This window comes from Gorilla gorilla, chromosome 17 (assembly GCF_029281585.2).
Source record: "Gorilla gorilla gorilla isolate KB3781 chromosome 17, NHGRI_mGorGor1-v2.1_pri, whole genome shotgun sequence".
NCBI lineage: Eukaryota > Metazoa > Chordata > Mammalia > Primates > Hominidae > Gorilla > Gorilla gorilla.
This window is the reverse complement of record NC_073241.2, coordinates 37,215,105-37,233,876: the sequence shown is the minus strand read 5'-3', so window position 1 is coordinate 37,233,876 and position 18,772 is coordinate 37,215,105. Positions and strand designations below refer to the sequence as shown.

At 38.2% G+C, this 18,772-nt stretch overlaps 1 protein-coding gene across 13 annotated transcripts in view; it reads left to right on the top strand.

Moving 5' to 3' along the window:
- The window catches only part of CEP192 (centrosomal protein 192), a 182,988-nt gene that overhangs the window by 40,352 nt on the left and 123,864 nt on the right, over nt 1-18,772 (top strand). For 10 of the 13 annotated variants that reach the window (XM_063699366.1, XM_019014173.3, XM_055368391.2 and 7 more), the window contains 5 exons: nt 5,940-6,004; nt 7,081-7,290; nt 9,844-9,970; nt 11,231-11,361; nt 17,894-18,716. In XM_063699366.1, coding sequence (XP_063555436.1) covers nt 5,940-6,004; nt 7,081-7,290; nt 9,844-9,970; nt 11,231-11,361; nt 17,894-18,716 — 1,356 coding nt within the window. The remainder of the gene's footprint in view (nt 1-5,939; nt 6,005-7,080; nt 7,291-9,843; nt 9,971-11,230; nt 11,362-17,893; nt 18,717-18,772) is intronic. The other 3 variants (XM_055368400.2, XM_055368399.2, XM_063699367.1) reach the window with 1 other exon arrangement.

Sequence of the window (18,772 nt, the reverse complement as noted above, 5' to 3'; positions counted from 1 at the left end):
GTGGTAGAAATGGTGGAAGAAAAGTAACCAAAAATATAATGAAATCTCAAGGGATAAAAGCGTGAAAAGAAGCAGTTAGGTTGTTGCTTAGCATCATCCCCGACAGTGAATACAGAAACTGGTTTAGTTCTACACAATGCCAGGTCACGAGATTTTGAGCTGGAGACTGTGAAGATGCTATGCTGCAACCCTCAGGGCTGAGCTCTTCTGTAACTGGAAGGAGCCACGCTGCTCAGGGGCCTGTCAAGCCTGGCCTTATTGTTAATAGGCTTGCGCCAGAGGAAGAAATTATCCCATCTACTGCTTGTGCTAAGCTTCTTTAAGAAAGTCTCGTAATGTGGAATTACAGCAATAAATGAGGTAGTATGCCAGTCCTTAAGAAACTGTTTATCAGCCCAGAATGATGAGACAAGAATGCAGTACACAGTCATCGGCATCATGACAAACTCAAACCAAAAGCACTGGAATTTAGAGAAGAAACAAATGTTGCACGAGTAGGTAGCAAAAGAATTTCACATAGGAAGCCACTTTTGAGGTAGAGTTTTCACAGGTAATCCTTTGAGGGCATGAGAAATTTCAAATGGAGAGAAAGCCCAGTTGGAAAGGAATGAGATGGTGAAGTGTGGGCATGTTTGAGAAGGTGCATGGTCCAGTGTGGCCAGCCTTTATGGCAGGATAAAGGGAGAGTGGCCGGAGGCTAGGAGGTGAAGCTGGAGAGGTCATTAGGGCCAGGGAGTGGATTGAGTTTTGACCACCATGCCCAAGATTGAGGCTTGTCTGGAAAGCGTCAGGACTCGTTGCTTGTGGAAGTTGCTTGGTGAGTCTTCTCCTGGTAGTTAGGGTTATTTGGGATAGTTCTTAGGATGTTGTAGAAATCTAGATGTCCCAGTGAAAATGAAGAGGGTAGCTAGTGAAAGACGTAGAAGTAAAATGGTTAGGATTTGATGGCTGGATTTCAGGGGATAGTAGAGAGGCAGGAAGAGAGGAGGGTCTGTGGTCTGAGTTACTTGGGGTAATGGCGATACCATTACCTGAGGCGGGGAGTCAGAAGAAAGTGTAGATTTTGGATGATTGTGGTTTGAGGCAGAAGTAGTCATTAGTGGAAATAGGGGTCAGAAGTGTGAAGCTGAGTTGCGGTTAGGACTTGCTCAATGATATCTTGATCTAAAAATGATGATGCAGACCGAATGGTGGATATTTATCACTTAAAAGATCATGGAATTCTCATGTGTTGCTGGTGGGAGTGTAAATTGGTACAGCCATTTTGGAAACCTGTTTGGCAGTGTCTTGTAAGGGTGAACTTTATGAACTTCATACTTAATGACCTAATAATTCTACACCTGAGTACATATGCAGCAGAACAGGGCATATGTATTCACCAAAAGACATACTAAAATGTTTATAGCAGCACTAGTTGTATCAGCCCCAAATTCTCAAACTCCCATTAGCAGTGGAAGTTTTCAAGTCACTGCAGAATCACCCTCCCCTCCCTCAGCCATCGAATGGATTATGTTTATTCATACCCTGGAATATTAGGTTGCAATGGGAATGAGTGATGTGAAGTTACATGCAACAACATGGATGAATCTCAGGAACATGTGGAATGACGTAAAGCTGACTAAGAACACACACTCTATAGTTCTATTTGTATACAGCTGGGCAGTGCACTCCTGCAGAGCCAGCCACAGGGCAGTGGCTACATGTGGATGGGCAGGTAGCATGGGAAGCAGGCTCGGGTGGTTTGGGTACTGGCAGTATTATGCTTCTTAATCTGTGCTGTTGGCTATGCAGATGTGTTCAGATTGTGAAAATTCCTTGAGCTGTACACTTCACCTCTCTATCGTAAAAAGTTTTTAAAAATTAGCAAACTGAGAATAAAAGATTTGCAATTCATATTACAGGTTTAAAGCCCATTCCCCTAATATATAAACAGTTCCAATAAACAATAAGAAAAAGACCACCTACCCCAAAATTGGAAACAATTTATAGAAAAAGAAATAAAAACGATCATTAAATGTACAACAAAAAATGTTCATTTTTAATCATGGAAAGAAATGCAGTGTAAATCCACCCAGTCATAGTATTTTTCAGTTATTTCCTTGGTAGTGATCCAAAAGTTTGGTGATAAAACTGTCTTAGCAAAGATGTGAGGGACACAGGTATGCTAGTCCATTTTTGGCACAGCATCTACCTATAATGACATTGTAGCATCTAGCAAAGTTACGCATGTACTATCCTGTAATCGAGCAGTTCTGCTTCTGGGAATTTATTCTTCAGATACACTTGCACAAATGATACATGGTGTATGTGCAAGCTCATTACTTGCAGCATTGTCTGTAATAACAACGTTAGAAGCAATGTAGATGGGCAAAATAGGGTATAAATTAAGGTGCATCCATACAAGGAGGTACCCTGTGGCTATACAGAATGGTAAAGGAGCTCTTTAGTTACTCAAATGGAATGATCACTGAAATAAATTAAAGGTAAAGTCCACCTCAAAGCACATAAAGTATTCTAACATTTGTGTAGAAAGGTAGGAGAGGGGAGGATGTACATACAGATATTTGTAAATACATACATTGGAAAGATAAAACAAGATACTGACTACAGGAATGTCTAGTTACTTGAACTCAGAAATCAAAAATTCAGATAGACATTTCAGAAATATTTTAGCTATTGGTTGCTTCTGGGGGTGTGGGAAACTAGGGTCAGGGATGGGGAGATAGTTTTCAGTATATACCCTTGTAAGTCTTTGGTTAACTTTGAAAAGCTCTTTATTGTGGTGTCATAAATACACCTTTTAAATTTGAATTATTAGATGTATTACTATTAAAAAATAAAAAATGATAATGGAAAGATTGAATGAAACCATCCTTGTGCTTAGGGAATGAATACTAGTCTGGTTGGAAAGGATGACTAGCATGGGTGGGGAGGAAAGGGAAACGGGGAGATGGAAAGCTATTAAAAAGGTTGGTGGACAGAAAACCTGATGGGTGCTGGGAAGGATGGACTAGATCCAGGGAAATAGGGGTGGAGGTAGCATTAATGAAATGGGAGACTTTTTACTGAAAAGGAGAAAGGAACTTTAAAAATGTAATAAAAGGAGATATTCAGAAAAGGAAGGTTGGAAAAAAGGGTGTAATCTTGTAACGTCCAAGTCATTTTAAATGAAAATTTGCCTACTTATAAACTTTATTCGGAACAGTTCCTTAAGAGAGCCTGCCTCGGCCGGGCGCGGTGGCTTACGCCTGTAATCCCAGCACTTTGGGAGGCCAAGGTGGGCGGATCACCAGGTCAGGAGATCGAGATCATCCTGGCTAACATGGTGAAACCCTGTCTCTACTAAAAAAAAAAAAATATATACAAAAAATTAGCTGGGTGTGGTGGTGGGCACCTGTAGTCCCAGCTACTCAGGAGGGGGCTGAGGCAGGAGAATGGCGTGAACCCGGAAGGCAGAGCTTGCAGTGAGCCGAGATTGCGCCACTGCCCTCCAGAGTAGGTGACAGAGCGAAACTCTGTCTCAAAAAAAAAAAGAGAGCCTGCCTCCTCTTCTTCCTCATGCCTGCCTTCCTCCTTGCCGATAGCTCAGCTCCATCTATTCAAGGTGCTGCATTGCTGCCGCTTATGACCTGAGAGTTCGACAGTGGGGGAAACACAAATGGGCTGCTTCCACGTTTAGCCTCGGAAGCATTCAGTACAAGAGGATTGTTGTTTTAGGTATGCCAAAGAATTGGCATAGATTCTCATAAAAAGTGAAGTTCTGCTTTCTTATTGGCTGTGATTGATTTCTGATGAGTAGACGAGATAACAGTGTTAATATAGATGTTTCTTTGAAGAATCCCTTATAGTTCAGAGAAAAAGCATTTAGGAATATAATAAATCCTATTTTGAGCTGTTTGGTCAATTATTTAAAAACCAGGTGATATTTAACTCCTCAAAGTAAATTAAGTTTCTCTTGAGTTACCTTCTGTATTAGTTCGTTTTTATGCTGCTGATAAAGACATACCCGAAACTGGGAACAAAAAGAGGTTTACTTGGACTTACAGCTCCACGTGGCTAGGGAAGCCTCAGAATCATGGTGGGAGGCAAAAGGCACTTCTTACGTGGCGGCAGCAAGAGAAAAAATGAGGAAGAAGCAAAAGTGGAAACCTCTGATAAACCCATCAGATCTCGTGAGACTTATTCACTATCATGAGAATAGCATGGGAAAGACCGGCCTCCATGTTTCAGTTATCTCCCCCTGGGTCCCTCTCACAACATTTGAGAATTCTGGGAGATACAATTCAAGTTGAGATTTGGGTGGAGACACAGCCAAACCATATTACCCTCTTTTGGGCCGAGTTTCCTACTTCCCTTCTCTTGGCTGTCAGATTTGGTTGGTTGCTCCTTTCATCTTTTAGGGCAGTGGTTTTTAACTTAGCTTGAGTCATAGATTCCACAATGAATCTTCATAGAAATATATGGAATGTATGATTTTGCATGTAATTTTGAGGGCTTCATGGTTCTCCTGATGCTCATTCCTAGGTTCTATGCTGTAGGTTAAGAATGTGTTTTTTCTTAGGCTGGGCATTTTGGCTTATGCCTGTAATCCTAGCCCTTTGGGAAGCCAAGGTGAGTGAATTGCTTGAGCCCAGGAGTTTGAGACCAGGATGGGCAACATGGCAAAACCCCATCTCTACCAAAAAATACAAAAATCAGCTGAGGGTGGTGGCACACGCTTGTAGGCCCAGCTGTTGGGGAAACTGAGGCAGGAGAATCGCTTGAGCCCAGGAGGTAGAGGTTGCAGTGAGCCAAGATTGTGCCACTGCACCCCAGCCTGTGCAACAGAGCCAGACCTTGTCTCAAAAAAAAAAAAAAAGTGTTTTGTTTTTTTTTTTTGTAATAAGAAATGGTCACTTAACAAGGTAAAGAACTAGCACTGTTCTGACAGGTAGGAAGCCTCAGTGGTCTTTGGTGCTCTGCTTTTCCTGAACAGAAATATCCTGTGTCTGCTTTTCTTTTGTCTTAGGTTGTGAATGTGGGACACAGTCTAGGGTCGCAAAGGAGCAGTGTGGATCTGATTGGTCCCTCATGGACACATGATAGTGGGGAGCCTCCGTCATGTTTGGGCCATGAGTAGACTGTGCCCTCTGGGTCACCATTCACTTTTCTCCTTTCTGCTCCAACCCTGCAGTGCCAGGCAGAGGCCTAGAGTGCTACAGCCAGGCAGTCTAGCATCTGGCTGGCATACATTTCACCAACACATTTAAAGTTCTTGGCGATTCTGATGCCTCAAGCAGGGTCTTGGGCCTCCTAGTTTGCCACAAATCCACCACTCCCAGTTGTGTTTCTGGCCCTGGCCCTCTTTGTCCATTTGCCCCATCCCTCTGAGGCATTTTAGTGATGGCCTTTGGCCTGAGGTTGAGTGTGCTTAGGCTGGTGTTCCTTTCCCAGGGAGAGCTGAGGTGCTCGGCAGCAGCCTTGAGGGCAGACATTAGGGGACTCCCAGTCTTTGTCCAGACCGGGGTTTCCTGGGATGGGGGGCAAGCGGTCCTGGGGCACGCTTGTAGCCATCTTCATGACAAGCTTATAGAGGGCTTATCAGTCTGATGACTCCTAATGAAATTCCACCAGCATTCATGGATGAGTGCCTCAATGCAAGAGTGCCAAACTCTCCAAAGCAAACATTAATTTTAGAGAGAAAAAGCTTTCATTGTAAAGCCCCTGAGTAAATTGGGGTAAGTTAGTGACAAAATCAACTACAGCAAGGTGTTCTTTAGCAAAAGTTTGACAACCACAGACTTAAGCATTTAATACAGATGCATGAGTCATAAGTGCAAGCTTTTACATACTTGTTAAAACTTTATTTCCTTAGTATTTCATTTTCCTAACTTGTATCTGTGTGCTAGTGTTTGTTTAGGCATTAGTGTAATGTATTTATATAAACATTCTTTTTTAAGCTGAAGCATTTGATTTGATTGCACAAGATGAAGAAGAATTTAATAAAGAGCATCAATTTATACAGGTTTGTAATTATTTGTTTTATCCAAAATTTAAAATTTTTCCTGTATTCATGTAAGTGTAGGCACAATGTTCATTTCTTTCTGAATATATGGTTAGTATAGAATTATTTCATATTTTTCTTATGACTAGACAACTTCTGCTTTTTCCCTTATACTCTAAATACAATACTCTAAATTATTAATTGGAGATCATTCACATACTGAAATATATCTTTAATTCACTTAGAATTGCTTTAATGGCATTAATGAATATTTCCATAGTTTATTTTTATTTTTTGAGACAGGACTTGCTGTGTCACCCAGGCTGGAGTGCAGTGGTGATCATAGTTCACTGCAACCTCAAGCTTTTGGGCTCAAGTGATCCTCCTGCCTCAGCCTCCTGTGTAGCTGGGATTGCAGGCATGTGCTACCATGCCTAGCTATTTTTTTATTTTTTATTTTTTGTAGTGATGGAGGCTTGTTACGCTGCCTAGACTTGTCTCGAACTCCTGGGTTCAAGCAATCCTTCCATCTTGGCCTCCCAAAGTGCTGGGATTACAGGTGTGAGCCAGTGTACTGGGCTGTATTTCTATAGTTTTAAAAATATGTTTTAAAGTGAGGTAATCCTGTTTGTTTTTTTATGAAGATTCTTATTTATGACAATCTTATTTCAATCTTATTTTGAAGATTCAAAATTTATGATAGTGTTTGATGAAGCAATAGATGAAGATAACATTCTTCTTATTATTTTTCAGATGGGGTCTCGCCATGTTGCTCAGGCTGGTCTTGAACTCCTGGACTCACACGAGTCTCCCATCTTGGCCTCCCAGGTAGCTGGGATTACAGGAAAGCACTGTCATGAGCAACTCATGATCGTGTGTATTATAACTCAAGTGTTCAAAAATACTCATTTTCCTTTTCTGGACTGCATTAGCTGTGGTAGCTGATGATGCTTCAGTGTGTCCAATTTTTTTTTGTCTAGTTTTTTCAAAATTACTTTTTAAATTTTCTTTGTAAGACTTTTTTAGTTTTTGTATATTAGAACAACAGAAAAGTGACTTGCTGGGGGAAAGAAACGAAACAATAACTTTCTCCCTAGGAAGAAAACATAGATGCTCATAATACTTCGGTTGCACTGGGCGATACGTCCTGGGGAGCTACAATTAATTACAGTCTGTTGAGGAAATCACGTAGCACATCAGATTTGGATAAAGATGATGCCAGTTATTTACGTCTGTCTTTAGGAGAGTTCTTTGCTCAAAGATCTGAAGCCCTTGGTTGCCTTGGTGGTGGTAACAATGTGAAAAGAGTAAGTATGGAATCTGTTGGAAGTGCTCACAGTCACCAGATTTTAGATTTTGAGTATTATGATGGCACAGTGACTTTAAAATGGAGATAGAATAGGATGGGACAGAAGAGTGGTAAAAAACTTAGGTTTCATCATCAGTCAGACCTTTACTGCAGTTCTAGCTCTGTCTTTTAGCTAATTCTAGGACATTGAGCAATTTAACTCCTCTGTGCCTTAATTTCCCGTTTCTTAACAGCACAGTTTTATAGGGCTTTGTAAGATTTAAATGTGACGGTTCATGTAAAGCATTTAGCACTAAACCAACATGTAGTAAGTATTTAATAGTTGTTCATTGCTGTTGTTATTGTTGGTTGGTGTGAAGAATTCTAAAATTGCTTTTAAAAACTATTGTCTAAAGAGATGTTTTGAAATATAGAAATGTTTTGATTTAATTAAATGTAATGCGTGTACAAGTAAAAAGTTATTCAGATAGTGGTAAGTCCTGTAAAGCATGAGTGAGGAGAAGGAGCTACTTTAGCTGTGCTGGTCAGGCTGACATTTGGTGGAAGACATTGAGTTGGCATCTCAGTGATGAAAAGGAGGCAGCAGGGCCGGCACAGTGGCTCCCACCTGTAATCCCAGCACTTTGGGAGGCTGAGGTGGGCGGATCACTTGAGGTCAGGAGTTCGAGACCAACCGGCCAACATGGTGAAGCCCTGTCTCTACCAAAACTATAAAAAATTAGCCAGATGTGGTGGTGCGTGGCTGTAATCCCAGCTACTTGGGAGGCTGAGGTAGGAGAATTGCTCGAACCCAGGAGGTGGAGAGTTGCAGTGAGCCAAGATCACGCCACTGCACTCCAGCCTGGGCAACAGAGCGAGACTCCATCTCAAAAAAAAAAAAAAGTGGTTTTTTTCTTGTGAGAAGAAATACGACTTCTCCCTCCATTAGTGACCTGGCCCTTGTCTGTGTGCAGGCCTGGAGGTAGGAACCAGGGTGGCATATTGGAGGAATGGAAAGCAGGCAGGCAGAGCTGCTCTGAGGAGCAGGGTAGGTGGGTATGAAGGGAGAATGGCAGATGATTCCAGGGGCCAAATCATGAGGGCTCCTGGTAGGAGGGGGGTTTTATCTCAGATGAACTGGGAGGAAGTGCTTAGAGGCACAGGGCAACTTTGTTGTGGTGCCAGCCCATCTCCAGGTGCAGCAGCCTGCCGCCATATGTCAGGTGCCCAGGTAGTGAAAGTCAGCAAAAGACAGAAGAGGGAAAGAAGCAGGCAAACACTTAGGAAATGGGAGAGGTGTGATGAAGGCTGGGGACAAGGATGACCTAGTAGAAGCAGAGAAAAGGGCAAGAATTCAAGATTTATTCTATAGAGTCAAAGAATTTGTTGATAAATTCCACAGAGGGTATTAGGGTTATTGGAGGGATTGTTTAGCAAAACTGGATTTCATTAAGAGTATGATTTTGAAATAACAGATGTAGTGTTAGAAGTCACAGCTGATTCATAGAAGTTGAAGAGTAACTGAATTCCTTATTAATGGAATTATAGTAAGGAAAGATAAGGTGGGCAAAGCACTGGATCATGAAAAAAATGGATCTATTATTTGGAATTTTTGTTGTGGTATAAGTGATGACGTTTTATTTGCATTCAAGTTACTGAATCAAGGGAAGAAATTAAGATATTAATCACAATTAATAAATTAATCACTTGGGAAAGTGAAGACCAATAAAAAATTGAGTGTATTTAATGAGTTCACATTTTAGTTCTGTCATGTGACTGCTGTATAAGAAAGACAAGTGGAAACTGCCTACCCTTTAGCAAGCTCCTTGAATGCAGACCTTCCAGAAACTTTCATGCAAGTTGGTAGGAGCGTCCCTAATCTTAATACACATTTTTCAAGGATGTGTTTATTCTATAAAATAAAGTACCTTTATATTGTAATTTCCAGGAAGCAGGAGTTTTTATCTTTTTTCTCATTAATATGTCACTGATGATTAAACAGTGCCTAACACATAATAGGTGTTCAATAATAATTATTGAAGGAATAAAGTATAATTTCTGTGTTGTTTTTTTGAGACAGAGTCTGCTCTGTTGCCCAGGCTAGGGTGCAGTGGCGTGATCTCAGCTCACCACAACCTCTGGTGTCTCAGCCTCCTGAGTAGCTGGGACTACAGGTGTGCACCACCATCCCTGGCCAATGTTTATAGTTTTAATAGAGACAAAGTTTTGCCAAGTTGGCCAGGCTGGTCTTGAACTTGTGGCCTCCCAAAGTGCTAGGATTACAGGTGTGAGCCACTGCGCTTGGCCTCATTTCTGTTGTTTTAATGTGAATTTCTTAGTAAGGGCAATTTATTTGACAATATGAGTTCTAATGATTAAAAGGTAGCTAGTATTAAGGAAATGAAAGGTTCTACCTGGACCTTTGAAGGTCATCTCTAGTAATTTGAGGTTAAGTGGGAAGAACAGTTTTTTGATGTCATTTAGCTGTTTTACCACTATTAGATAAAACAGTCTAGAATTTCTCAAAGCAGTTGAAAATCAAAGAAATAATTTACCTTTAATTATTTTGTAGCCATCATTTGGCTATTTTATTAGATCACCAGAGAAGAGAGAACCTATTGCCTTAATAAGAAAATCTGATGTATCAAGAGGTAATTTGGAAAAAGAAATGTCTCATCTTAACCATGATCTATATTCAGGTAATGGATTCAATGAAGGGGCTTTTAGGAATCTTTTTTTTCTTAAATGTGTAACTTAGGGGTTAAATATGTGACTGTGTTCTTTATGAGTGAAAATGTATATAACACTTTGTAGTTTCTCAGTGTTGGTTATAGATTTGATTCATATGTAACCCCATATATCCTTTTCAATCTAAAGTGGAAACAAGTCAGCCAAAATCTACCTAAATTTGTAAAAACCACAGTAAATGAAATAATTTCAGATGGGCTAGTTAATGTTGGCTATTGAATTATTGAGTTAATTAATCATAGATATAATTTATTATTTAGGATGACTTTTAAAGAGATGTTTTGAGATTTAGACTATGATAATCTATGATAATTTTTATGATAAATATCTATAATATTTTTAATCAAATATTCTTGGTCAACTTGGAATTATCAAGCAGCTACTTTTTGTTAGTACAATGTCTTGTGCTACATATCATATAAAGTTGTATAAGATATGCTCCATTCCTTAAAGAGCCTGTATTCTAGTAGGGGAGTTGGGACAAAGGGTCCATGTATACAGAGTCAGCTCATTTTCCATTTCTCTAAAGATGCAGTCACTTATTTCTTTCTTTCTTTCTTTTCTTCTCTTTTTTTTTGAGACAGTCTCTTTTTTTTTTTTTTTTTGAGACAGAGTCTCTCTGTCACACAGTGGTGTGATCTCGGCTCACTACAATCTCCACCTCCTGGGTCAAGTGATTCTCCCACCTCAGCTTCCCGAGTAGCTGGAATCACAGGCTCGTGCCACCATGCTCAGCTAATTTTTTGTATTTTTGGTAGAGATAAGGTTTCCCCATGTTGGCCAGGCTGGTCTCAAACTCCTGACCTCAAGTGATCCGCCCATCTCAGACTCCCAAAGTGCTGGGATCACAGGCATGAGCCACCGCACCCGACCAAGAAGTACTGAGTTTTAAATTCAACTTATTGTGTGTTTGTGAAATGTTTCAAGCTGAAAAATATTAAATGAGTTTATGTGTGTATTTGCAAGGGAGAGATTAAAATCCACAATCCTCCTTCAAAATTTGGACTCTGCAGCATTGAGCCAAATTAACTATGTTGTTGTTCTCTGTCCAAGTGACTATACGTTTAAACCGTTTTAGTGAAGGCAACTGACATTTGGAGTACAAAGACATCTTCCTTGGTAAATTAGTCATTTTGCCTGGTCCTTATTCCACAGACTGTGTTTGTCAAATAGTGTATACTTATAAGTTGAATATTATATATTTCCTGCAGGAGATTTAAATGAACAGTCCCAGGCACAGCTAAGTGAAGGATCAATTACACTTCAGGTTGAAGCAGTAGAGAGTACTTCACAAGTGGATGAAAATGATGTGACGTTAACGGCTGATAAAGGCAAAACAGAGGTAGCTTAAGCCTTTTGTAAGGAAATCTAAGATTATCTTGTTGTAGTTCTTATCTAGGATCAAGACGAGATCACCTGTGAAAAATATATGCCGTTTAACATCTTTTCTTTCCTGGCTTCAGATTTCTTGCAAGTGTCCTTTAAATTTTTCTTTTTAAGTTTTTGTGGCGATATAATATACACACAGATGAGTTTATAAAACAGATTTGTAGTCAATGAATGAATGATCACAAGTCATACACTTGTGTATACCTCAGATCAAGAAAGAGAACATTGCCAACGGCCCAGAAACAAGTTTTTTTGCCGCTTCCAGTTACCTGACCTTTAACCCTGTATTAATTTTATCTGATTCTAAACTTCACTTAAAAGAAACCATGTGGCATGTATTCCTTCTGTTTGGCTTTTTTCACCTCACCTTACATTTGTTAGATGAGTATAATAGAAACTTATTTTTATTACTGTATGGTATTCTGTTATATGAATATTCTGTTGCTTTTATATCCATTTGTATTGTTGATGAAATTTGGGATATTTCCACTGCTGGACAATTATAAAACAATGCTCCATGAACAGCCTAGTACCTGGGAAGTGTGCACACGTTCATGTGAGGTGTGTATGTCGTGGGGTTTGCGTACTTTCATTTCAGTGGTTTTGACAGTTTTCCAGAGTGGTTGTACCATGTAGATTTGTTCAAGAGTGTGTGCTTCCTGCCACCACATGTCCTCGCCAGCACCTGGCATTACTCGTTATTCTGGTAGGTGTACAGTGGGGTCTTCTTGTCTTCATGTGCATTTCCCTGATTACTAATAAAGCTGGTTCTTGCTCATGTTTGCTGGTCATTAGGAGGCTTATTTTGTGAAGTGCTGTCTAAGTCTGTTGCTCATTTTTCCAATGGACAGTTCGTTTTATTTGATTTGTAGGTGTTGTTTACGTTGGATAGGAGCCTTTTGTCAGTTATGAGTGTTCCATGTGTCTTCTCCCAGTCTGTGGCTTGCCTTTTCACTTTTTTAATGGTATTTTTATTTGTTGATTAGGCCATGCTTTCATTATTTCTCTAATGTGCTAACTTTGTCATAAATCAAATACCATGACATCGTGGGTATATTTCTAGAGTCTCTCTTGTGCTTCTTCGGTCTGTTTATCTATCTTGTGTCAAGATGACACTTGAATATTGTAACTTTATTATAATAAGTCTTGATATCTGGAAGAGTAAATCCTCTTGTATTTTTCTTTAAAAGTATCTTGGCTATTCTTGGCCCTTTATATTTCCATGTGTGCTTTACAGTCACATGGTCAGCTTCTACACACCAACCACTAACCACCAACAACCCTGTTGGACTTTTTTGGGGATTAAATTTAATTTATGGAACAGTAAAATTGACATCTTTATAATATTGAGTCCTCTAATCCATGAAACCAACGTATCACTTCATTTATATGTTTTAATTTCCCTTTGTATTTTATGAGTTTTGTGCAGATTTTTCACATCATCTTGTTAGATTTCTTCCTAAGTTGTTGAAACTTTTATTTTTAATTTTTGTGGGTACATAGTAGTTGTATATATTTATGGGGTACATGAGATGTTTTGGTACAGGCATGCAATGTGTAATAATCACATCATGGGAAGTAGGGTATCCATCCCCTCAAGGATTTATCCTCTGTGTTATGAACAATCCAATTATATACTCTTAGTTATTTGTAAATGTACAATTAAATTATTTTGACCCTGTTGTGCCATCAAATGAAACATTAATATTATGTTTCTTAACTTTATTTTCTGTTTGTTTTGGCTAAACAAATACACAATTGTATTTGTTTTTTAAATATACTCACCTTATATCCAGCAAATTTACTTATTAACTCTAATTATCTATCAACTCTTTGGATTTCCTGCATACATAGTTTTGTCATCTGAGAATAAAAGTTTTATTTCTTCATTTTTAATTTTTATACCTTTGTTTCTTTGTCTTGCTTTCCTTGACTGGATGGACCTCAAAAGAGTGTTGATGTCATGATGTTGGGTTTCCCTCGTTCATTGGGAACTCTTTTTGGTATTTCATCTTTCAATTTGATGCATGGTGTAAGGTTTTTGTTTTGTTTTGTTTTAAATTACTGGATCAACAACGTGGTCTTCTAATCTTTGTTCACTAGTTTTTTGTTCTGTTTTGGATTTGGTTTTCACCTTGTAAGAGGATTGAATCTTGCCGAGTGCTTCTCTAGATCTGTTAAGAAGAACATGAGCTTGCTCTGTTTTGTTGATGTGATGAATTTTGTCAAATGATTTTTGAATATTAAACTATTCTTTTATACTTGAAATAAACCTCACTAGGGTTGTAATGTGTTATCTTTTGATATATCATTGGATTTGGCGTGCTAATAGTTTGCTTAGAATTTTGCATTTTTGTGAGTGAGATGAATGCCCTTTCTTACAATGTTCTTGTCTGGTTTTGGTATCAAGGTTTTACTGGTCTCATTTTTTCTGTTTTCAGGAAGAGTTTTTGTAAGATTGGTGCTTTTTTAAAGATTTTGGTAGAATACATTGGTGAAATCACCTGAGTCTAGTATATTCTTTATCTAATGCCTTTACTTGCAGATTCAATTTCTTTAATAGTTGTAGTACTATTCTGATGTTTTAATTTTTTATGTCAGTTTTAGTAAATTGTAATTTAGATTGTAATCTTCCTCTACACTTGAAAATTTATTTTACTATCATGCTGACCATAATATCCTCTTGTGATTAATATCTGAGGTTGTTAAGCTATGTCTCTTTTGTTCTTTCTATAATTGACTATTTTCCCTCTCTTTTTCTTAATCTCACCAGATACTTTCAGTTTTGTTAATTTGACAATTTTATTTATTCTCAATTCTGTTTGTCTTTCTATTTCATATTTTCTGGTCTTCATTTCTTTCATTCTACTTTCTATGGATTTAATGTGTTATTTTTCTAACTTTTTGAGATGGATGCTTAGTGTGCTTATTTTTCTGCCTTCCTGCTTTTTCAGTGGTGTAAGTGCATGGGATGCGTGTAGGAGATTTTCTGGTTTTTGAAATAATTGATTTTAGGCCAAATGTACTGTAGTCAGAGAATTTTTAGTTTTAGGCCTTTGAAATTTGTTTAAATATGATACATAGCTCAGCATTTGTTCAATTTTTGAAAATATTTTCTGTACACTTGTAGGGAATGTCTGTTATGTGACTTAATGTCTGCTTCACTTAGGTGAGATTTATTTAAATCGGGATGCTCAAGCTGCCTGCATTCTTAAAATTATTGTGCTGTTTTAAAATCTCTCACCATGATTGTGGGTTTGTTAATCATTATAGGTATATCAACATTTGCTTTAAACATTTGAAGCTATATTTTTAGGTGCATACAAATTGTGCATAAAATTTGTTGCATTAAATTCTTCATAAAATTGTTTTGGTGCATAAAAATTGTTCTTGCTAACAAATCAAATCCTTTATTGAGCGTGTCTCTCCTCAGTGTGTAGTAATGCTTTTTTCCTAAATCTAGTCTGAGATTAACAATGTCAATACCAGCTTTCTTTGGTTAGTGTTAGCATGTTATATTTTTTGCCATTATTTTACTTTTAATCTTTCTGTATCCTTATATTTCAGATGTTATAGGGACATACTGTTGGATTTTGCTTTTCAACCAGTCTGACAGTCTGTATTAGCCTGTTTCTTGCATTGCTATCAAGAAATACCTGAGACTGGGTAATTTATAAAGAAAAGAGGTTTAACGGGCCCATAGTTCTGCAGGCTGTATAGGAAGTGTGGTGTGGGCATCTGCTTGGCTTCTGGGGAGGCCTCAGGAAGCTTGCAATCATGGCAGAAGGCAAAGCGGGAGCAGGCATGTCACATGGCCAAAGCAGGGATGGGGAAGGTGCCACGCACTTCAAACAACCAGGTCTTAGGAGAGCTCACTCACTACCGCAAGATAACACCAAGCCATGAGGGGTTCACCACTATGACCCAAACACCTCCCAGCTGGCCTCACCTCCAACACTGGGGATTACATCTCAACATAAGATTTGGAGGGGCATCCAACTATATCACAGTCTTTCTACTTACACTTAATGGAATTTCCAGCATGGGGGTTTGAATCTGCCCACTTTATTTGCTTTTTATTTGTTTCACCTAGACTTTGTTCTTTTTCTTTTGGCATTCTTTGAGATCGTTTTAAGAGTTTTATATGATTCCAATTTTCTCCTCTGTTGATTTGGTAATTATATATATTTATATTATTTTAATGATGACCCAAATAATTATAACCTGTCTCTTGGCTTACTGGCGTTTAGTAAGAATTCTTTCTTTTCTTTTAAATGTCTTATTTGGCATTCCAAGGATCACAAAATACTCAATTTACTCCATACTTAAAAAGCTTTTCTTGTTTTATGTTTTATTTCTATATTTAACCCAATAAGACATGATGATGATTTATAAATAACCAGTATTTCTGATCTTTCATCTGAGATTAGTTTTCTTCTTAAAGAATATCCTTACTTTTTTTTTTTTTTTTTGTAAGGGACTGCTGATAATGAATTTTGTTTGTTGTCTCTCTAAAATGTCTTTATCTCCCTGTTACTCTTGATGTGTATTTTTGCTTGCTATAGAATTGTTAGCAGCAACTTTTAGCACTTTGAATGTATTTTTTCATGTCATTTCATTTTAAAAGTTGGCTGTCAGTCTTTTGTTATTTTTCTCTTTGGTTTTTATCCATCTTACTGTGATGTGCTTGGGTAGCTTTTGTTTTACCCTACAGTTTAGAGGAAAAATCGTTGAAATAATTTGAGGCTAAGGGAGATGATATCTTCCAGACTGGATTTATGTCTGCTTCTGACAGGGAGCAAGGAACACTAGCAATTGCAGATCACTTTCATTCGTTTATTGGAATTGAGCTGATTGGAGCTGAGCCTCATCCTTATGAGAACCAGTTGGTTGCTGGTTTACCTTTACTGCTGGGGTGTATCCCTTTGTGGTCTCATCCCAAAGCATGGATGTTTTACTGTGGTATCTTTCTCTCCCTCAAACATACATACACACACACACACACACACCTCCTAACCCCCCAATGCCAATCATTCATTGGCAGACTCAGTTTTTATACCTGCACTCCCACAAGAACAACTTTGCTTAGCCTTTTCTTGAAGCAGCAGATACGCTTAGGGAACAGCATCCCCAGTGTTGGGCTTACCTCTCTGGGTTACTTTCTTCTCTTAGATTTTGGCCCCATAAATTTACACTGCTTTTTAAGCTTGCTGGTGCTTTCAAAGATAAGTTTTTGAATATTCTATTCAGTTCTAATTGTTTTTAGCAAGAGGTTGGTTTGCTTTACCTAGTCTGCTGTTACTGGAGGCAGAAGTCTTAACATGTATTTTTTGTTGTTGTTGTTAAATAGTTTATGTTTCTTAACTGTTGGGACCATTTCAGTTTTTTACTCATGGTTCCTATTTATGTCTTGCTTATAAGTAATTCTAACAGTTGAATGAAATTACCAAGAATTATACTTGCAATCACAATGACTCAGTGGCTTTTCAATCTCAATATCTTAAGTTTTTGGTTTTAAATTATTATCTGATTCAGTTTTACCATGTCTTTCGTTCCTGATGATTTTTAAAAAAACAAATGATAATAAATTTTGTAAATAACCTGGTACTATATAATTAAAGTTGATAGCAGCTGTCTTTTTCATTAGGATATTTAACTGGTATGCCCTTAATTTTTTTGTTGCCATTAGATCCTACATCATGCTTATAAAGATCAAACTAATACAGTAGCCTCCTCTTTTCCACAGTTTTGCCTTCTTCAGTTTTAGTTACCCATGGTCAACTGAGTTGCAAAAATATTCAGTGGAAAATTCCAGAAATAGTTCATAAGTTTTAAATTATATGTCATTCTTAGTAGCGTGATGAAATCTTCCCACCAATTTGCTCCATCCTGGTAGGATGTGAGTCTTTCTTTTGTCCAGCTTCTCCACCCGTCTTCACTTGTTGCCTGTTAGTCACTTAGTAGTGTTTGGTGATCAGATCGACTCTAGTGATATTGCAGTGCTTGTGTTAAAGTCACTCTTATTTCATAATGGCCCCAAAGTGCAAGAGTAGTGTTGCCTGCAGTTTGGATACACCAGAGAGGAGCTATCAAGTGCTTCCTTCAAGTGAAAAGATGAAGGTTCTCGACTTAATAGGGAAAGAAAAAATAATGCTGAAGTTTCTGAGGTCTGTGGTAAGAATGATCTTCTTTATGTGTAATTACAAAGAAGGACAGAGAAATTCATGCTTTGCACTCCAAACTTGAAACGTTTCAGCCACAGTGAGTGATAACTGCTTAGTTAAGATGGAAAAGGCACTACATTTGTGGGTGGAAGATAGGAACAGAAACATGCTCTGATTTACGGCAGTCAGATTTGGTACTATCTGAGGTTTCAGGTATCCACTTGGAGGTCTTGAAACACATCTCCCAATGATAATGGGGGACTAATGAATGTTCATGAAACTGGGGTAAATTTATCTGATGTTTAATTTTCTCACTTCTAGGACACTTTCTTCATGAGCAACAAACCCCAAAGATACAAAGACAAGCTACCAGATAGTGGTGATTCTGTGCTTAGGATCAGCACCATTGCTTCAGCCATTGCAGAGGCATCAGTTAATACTGATCCTTCCCAACTTGCTGCAATGATCAAGGCACTTTCAAATAAAACCAGAGACAAGACTTTTCAGGAAGATGAGAAACAAAAGGACTATTCTCATGTGCGTCATTTCTTACCTAATGATTTAGAAAAAAGTAATGGATCCAATGCATTTGATATGGAGAAATACCTTAAAAAAACAGAAGTTAGTAGACATGAAAGTGCATTGGAAAACTTTTCGAGGGCTAGTATGTCTGATACTTGGGATTTATCTTTGCCCAAAGAACAAACTACTCAAGACATTCATCCAGTGGACTTAAGTGCTACTAGTGTAAGTGTGAGGGAACCAGAAGAAAACACAGCAGCTATTGTTTATGTTGGAAATGGAGAGAGTGAGAATCAAGAGTCATTTAGAACCATAAACTCCTCAAATTCAGTTACAAATAGAGAGAATAGCAGTGCAGTAGTTGATGTGAAGACATGTTCCATTGACAACAAATTACAAGATGTTGGTAACGATGAAAAAGCTACCTCAATTTCCACTCCATCTGATAGTTATTCATCAGTGAGGAACCCCAGAATAACATCCCTTTGTCTGTTAAAAGACTGTGAAGAAATACGAGATAATATGGAAAATCAGAGGCAAAATGAGTGTGTCAGTGAAATAAGCAACAGTGAGAAGCATGTGACTTTTGAAAACCATCGCATAGTTTCACCTAAAAATAGTGGTAAGTGTCTGAGTCATTGGTCACATTCATAAAATTACAAAGTTTATTTTCTCTTC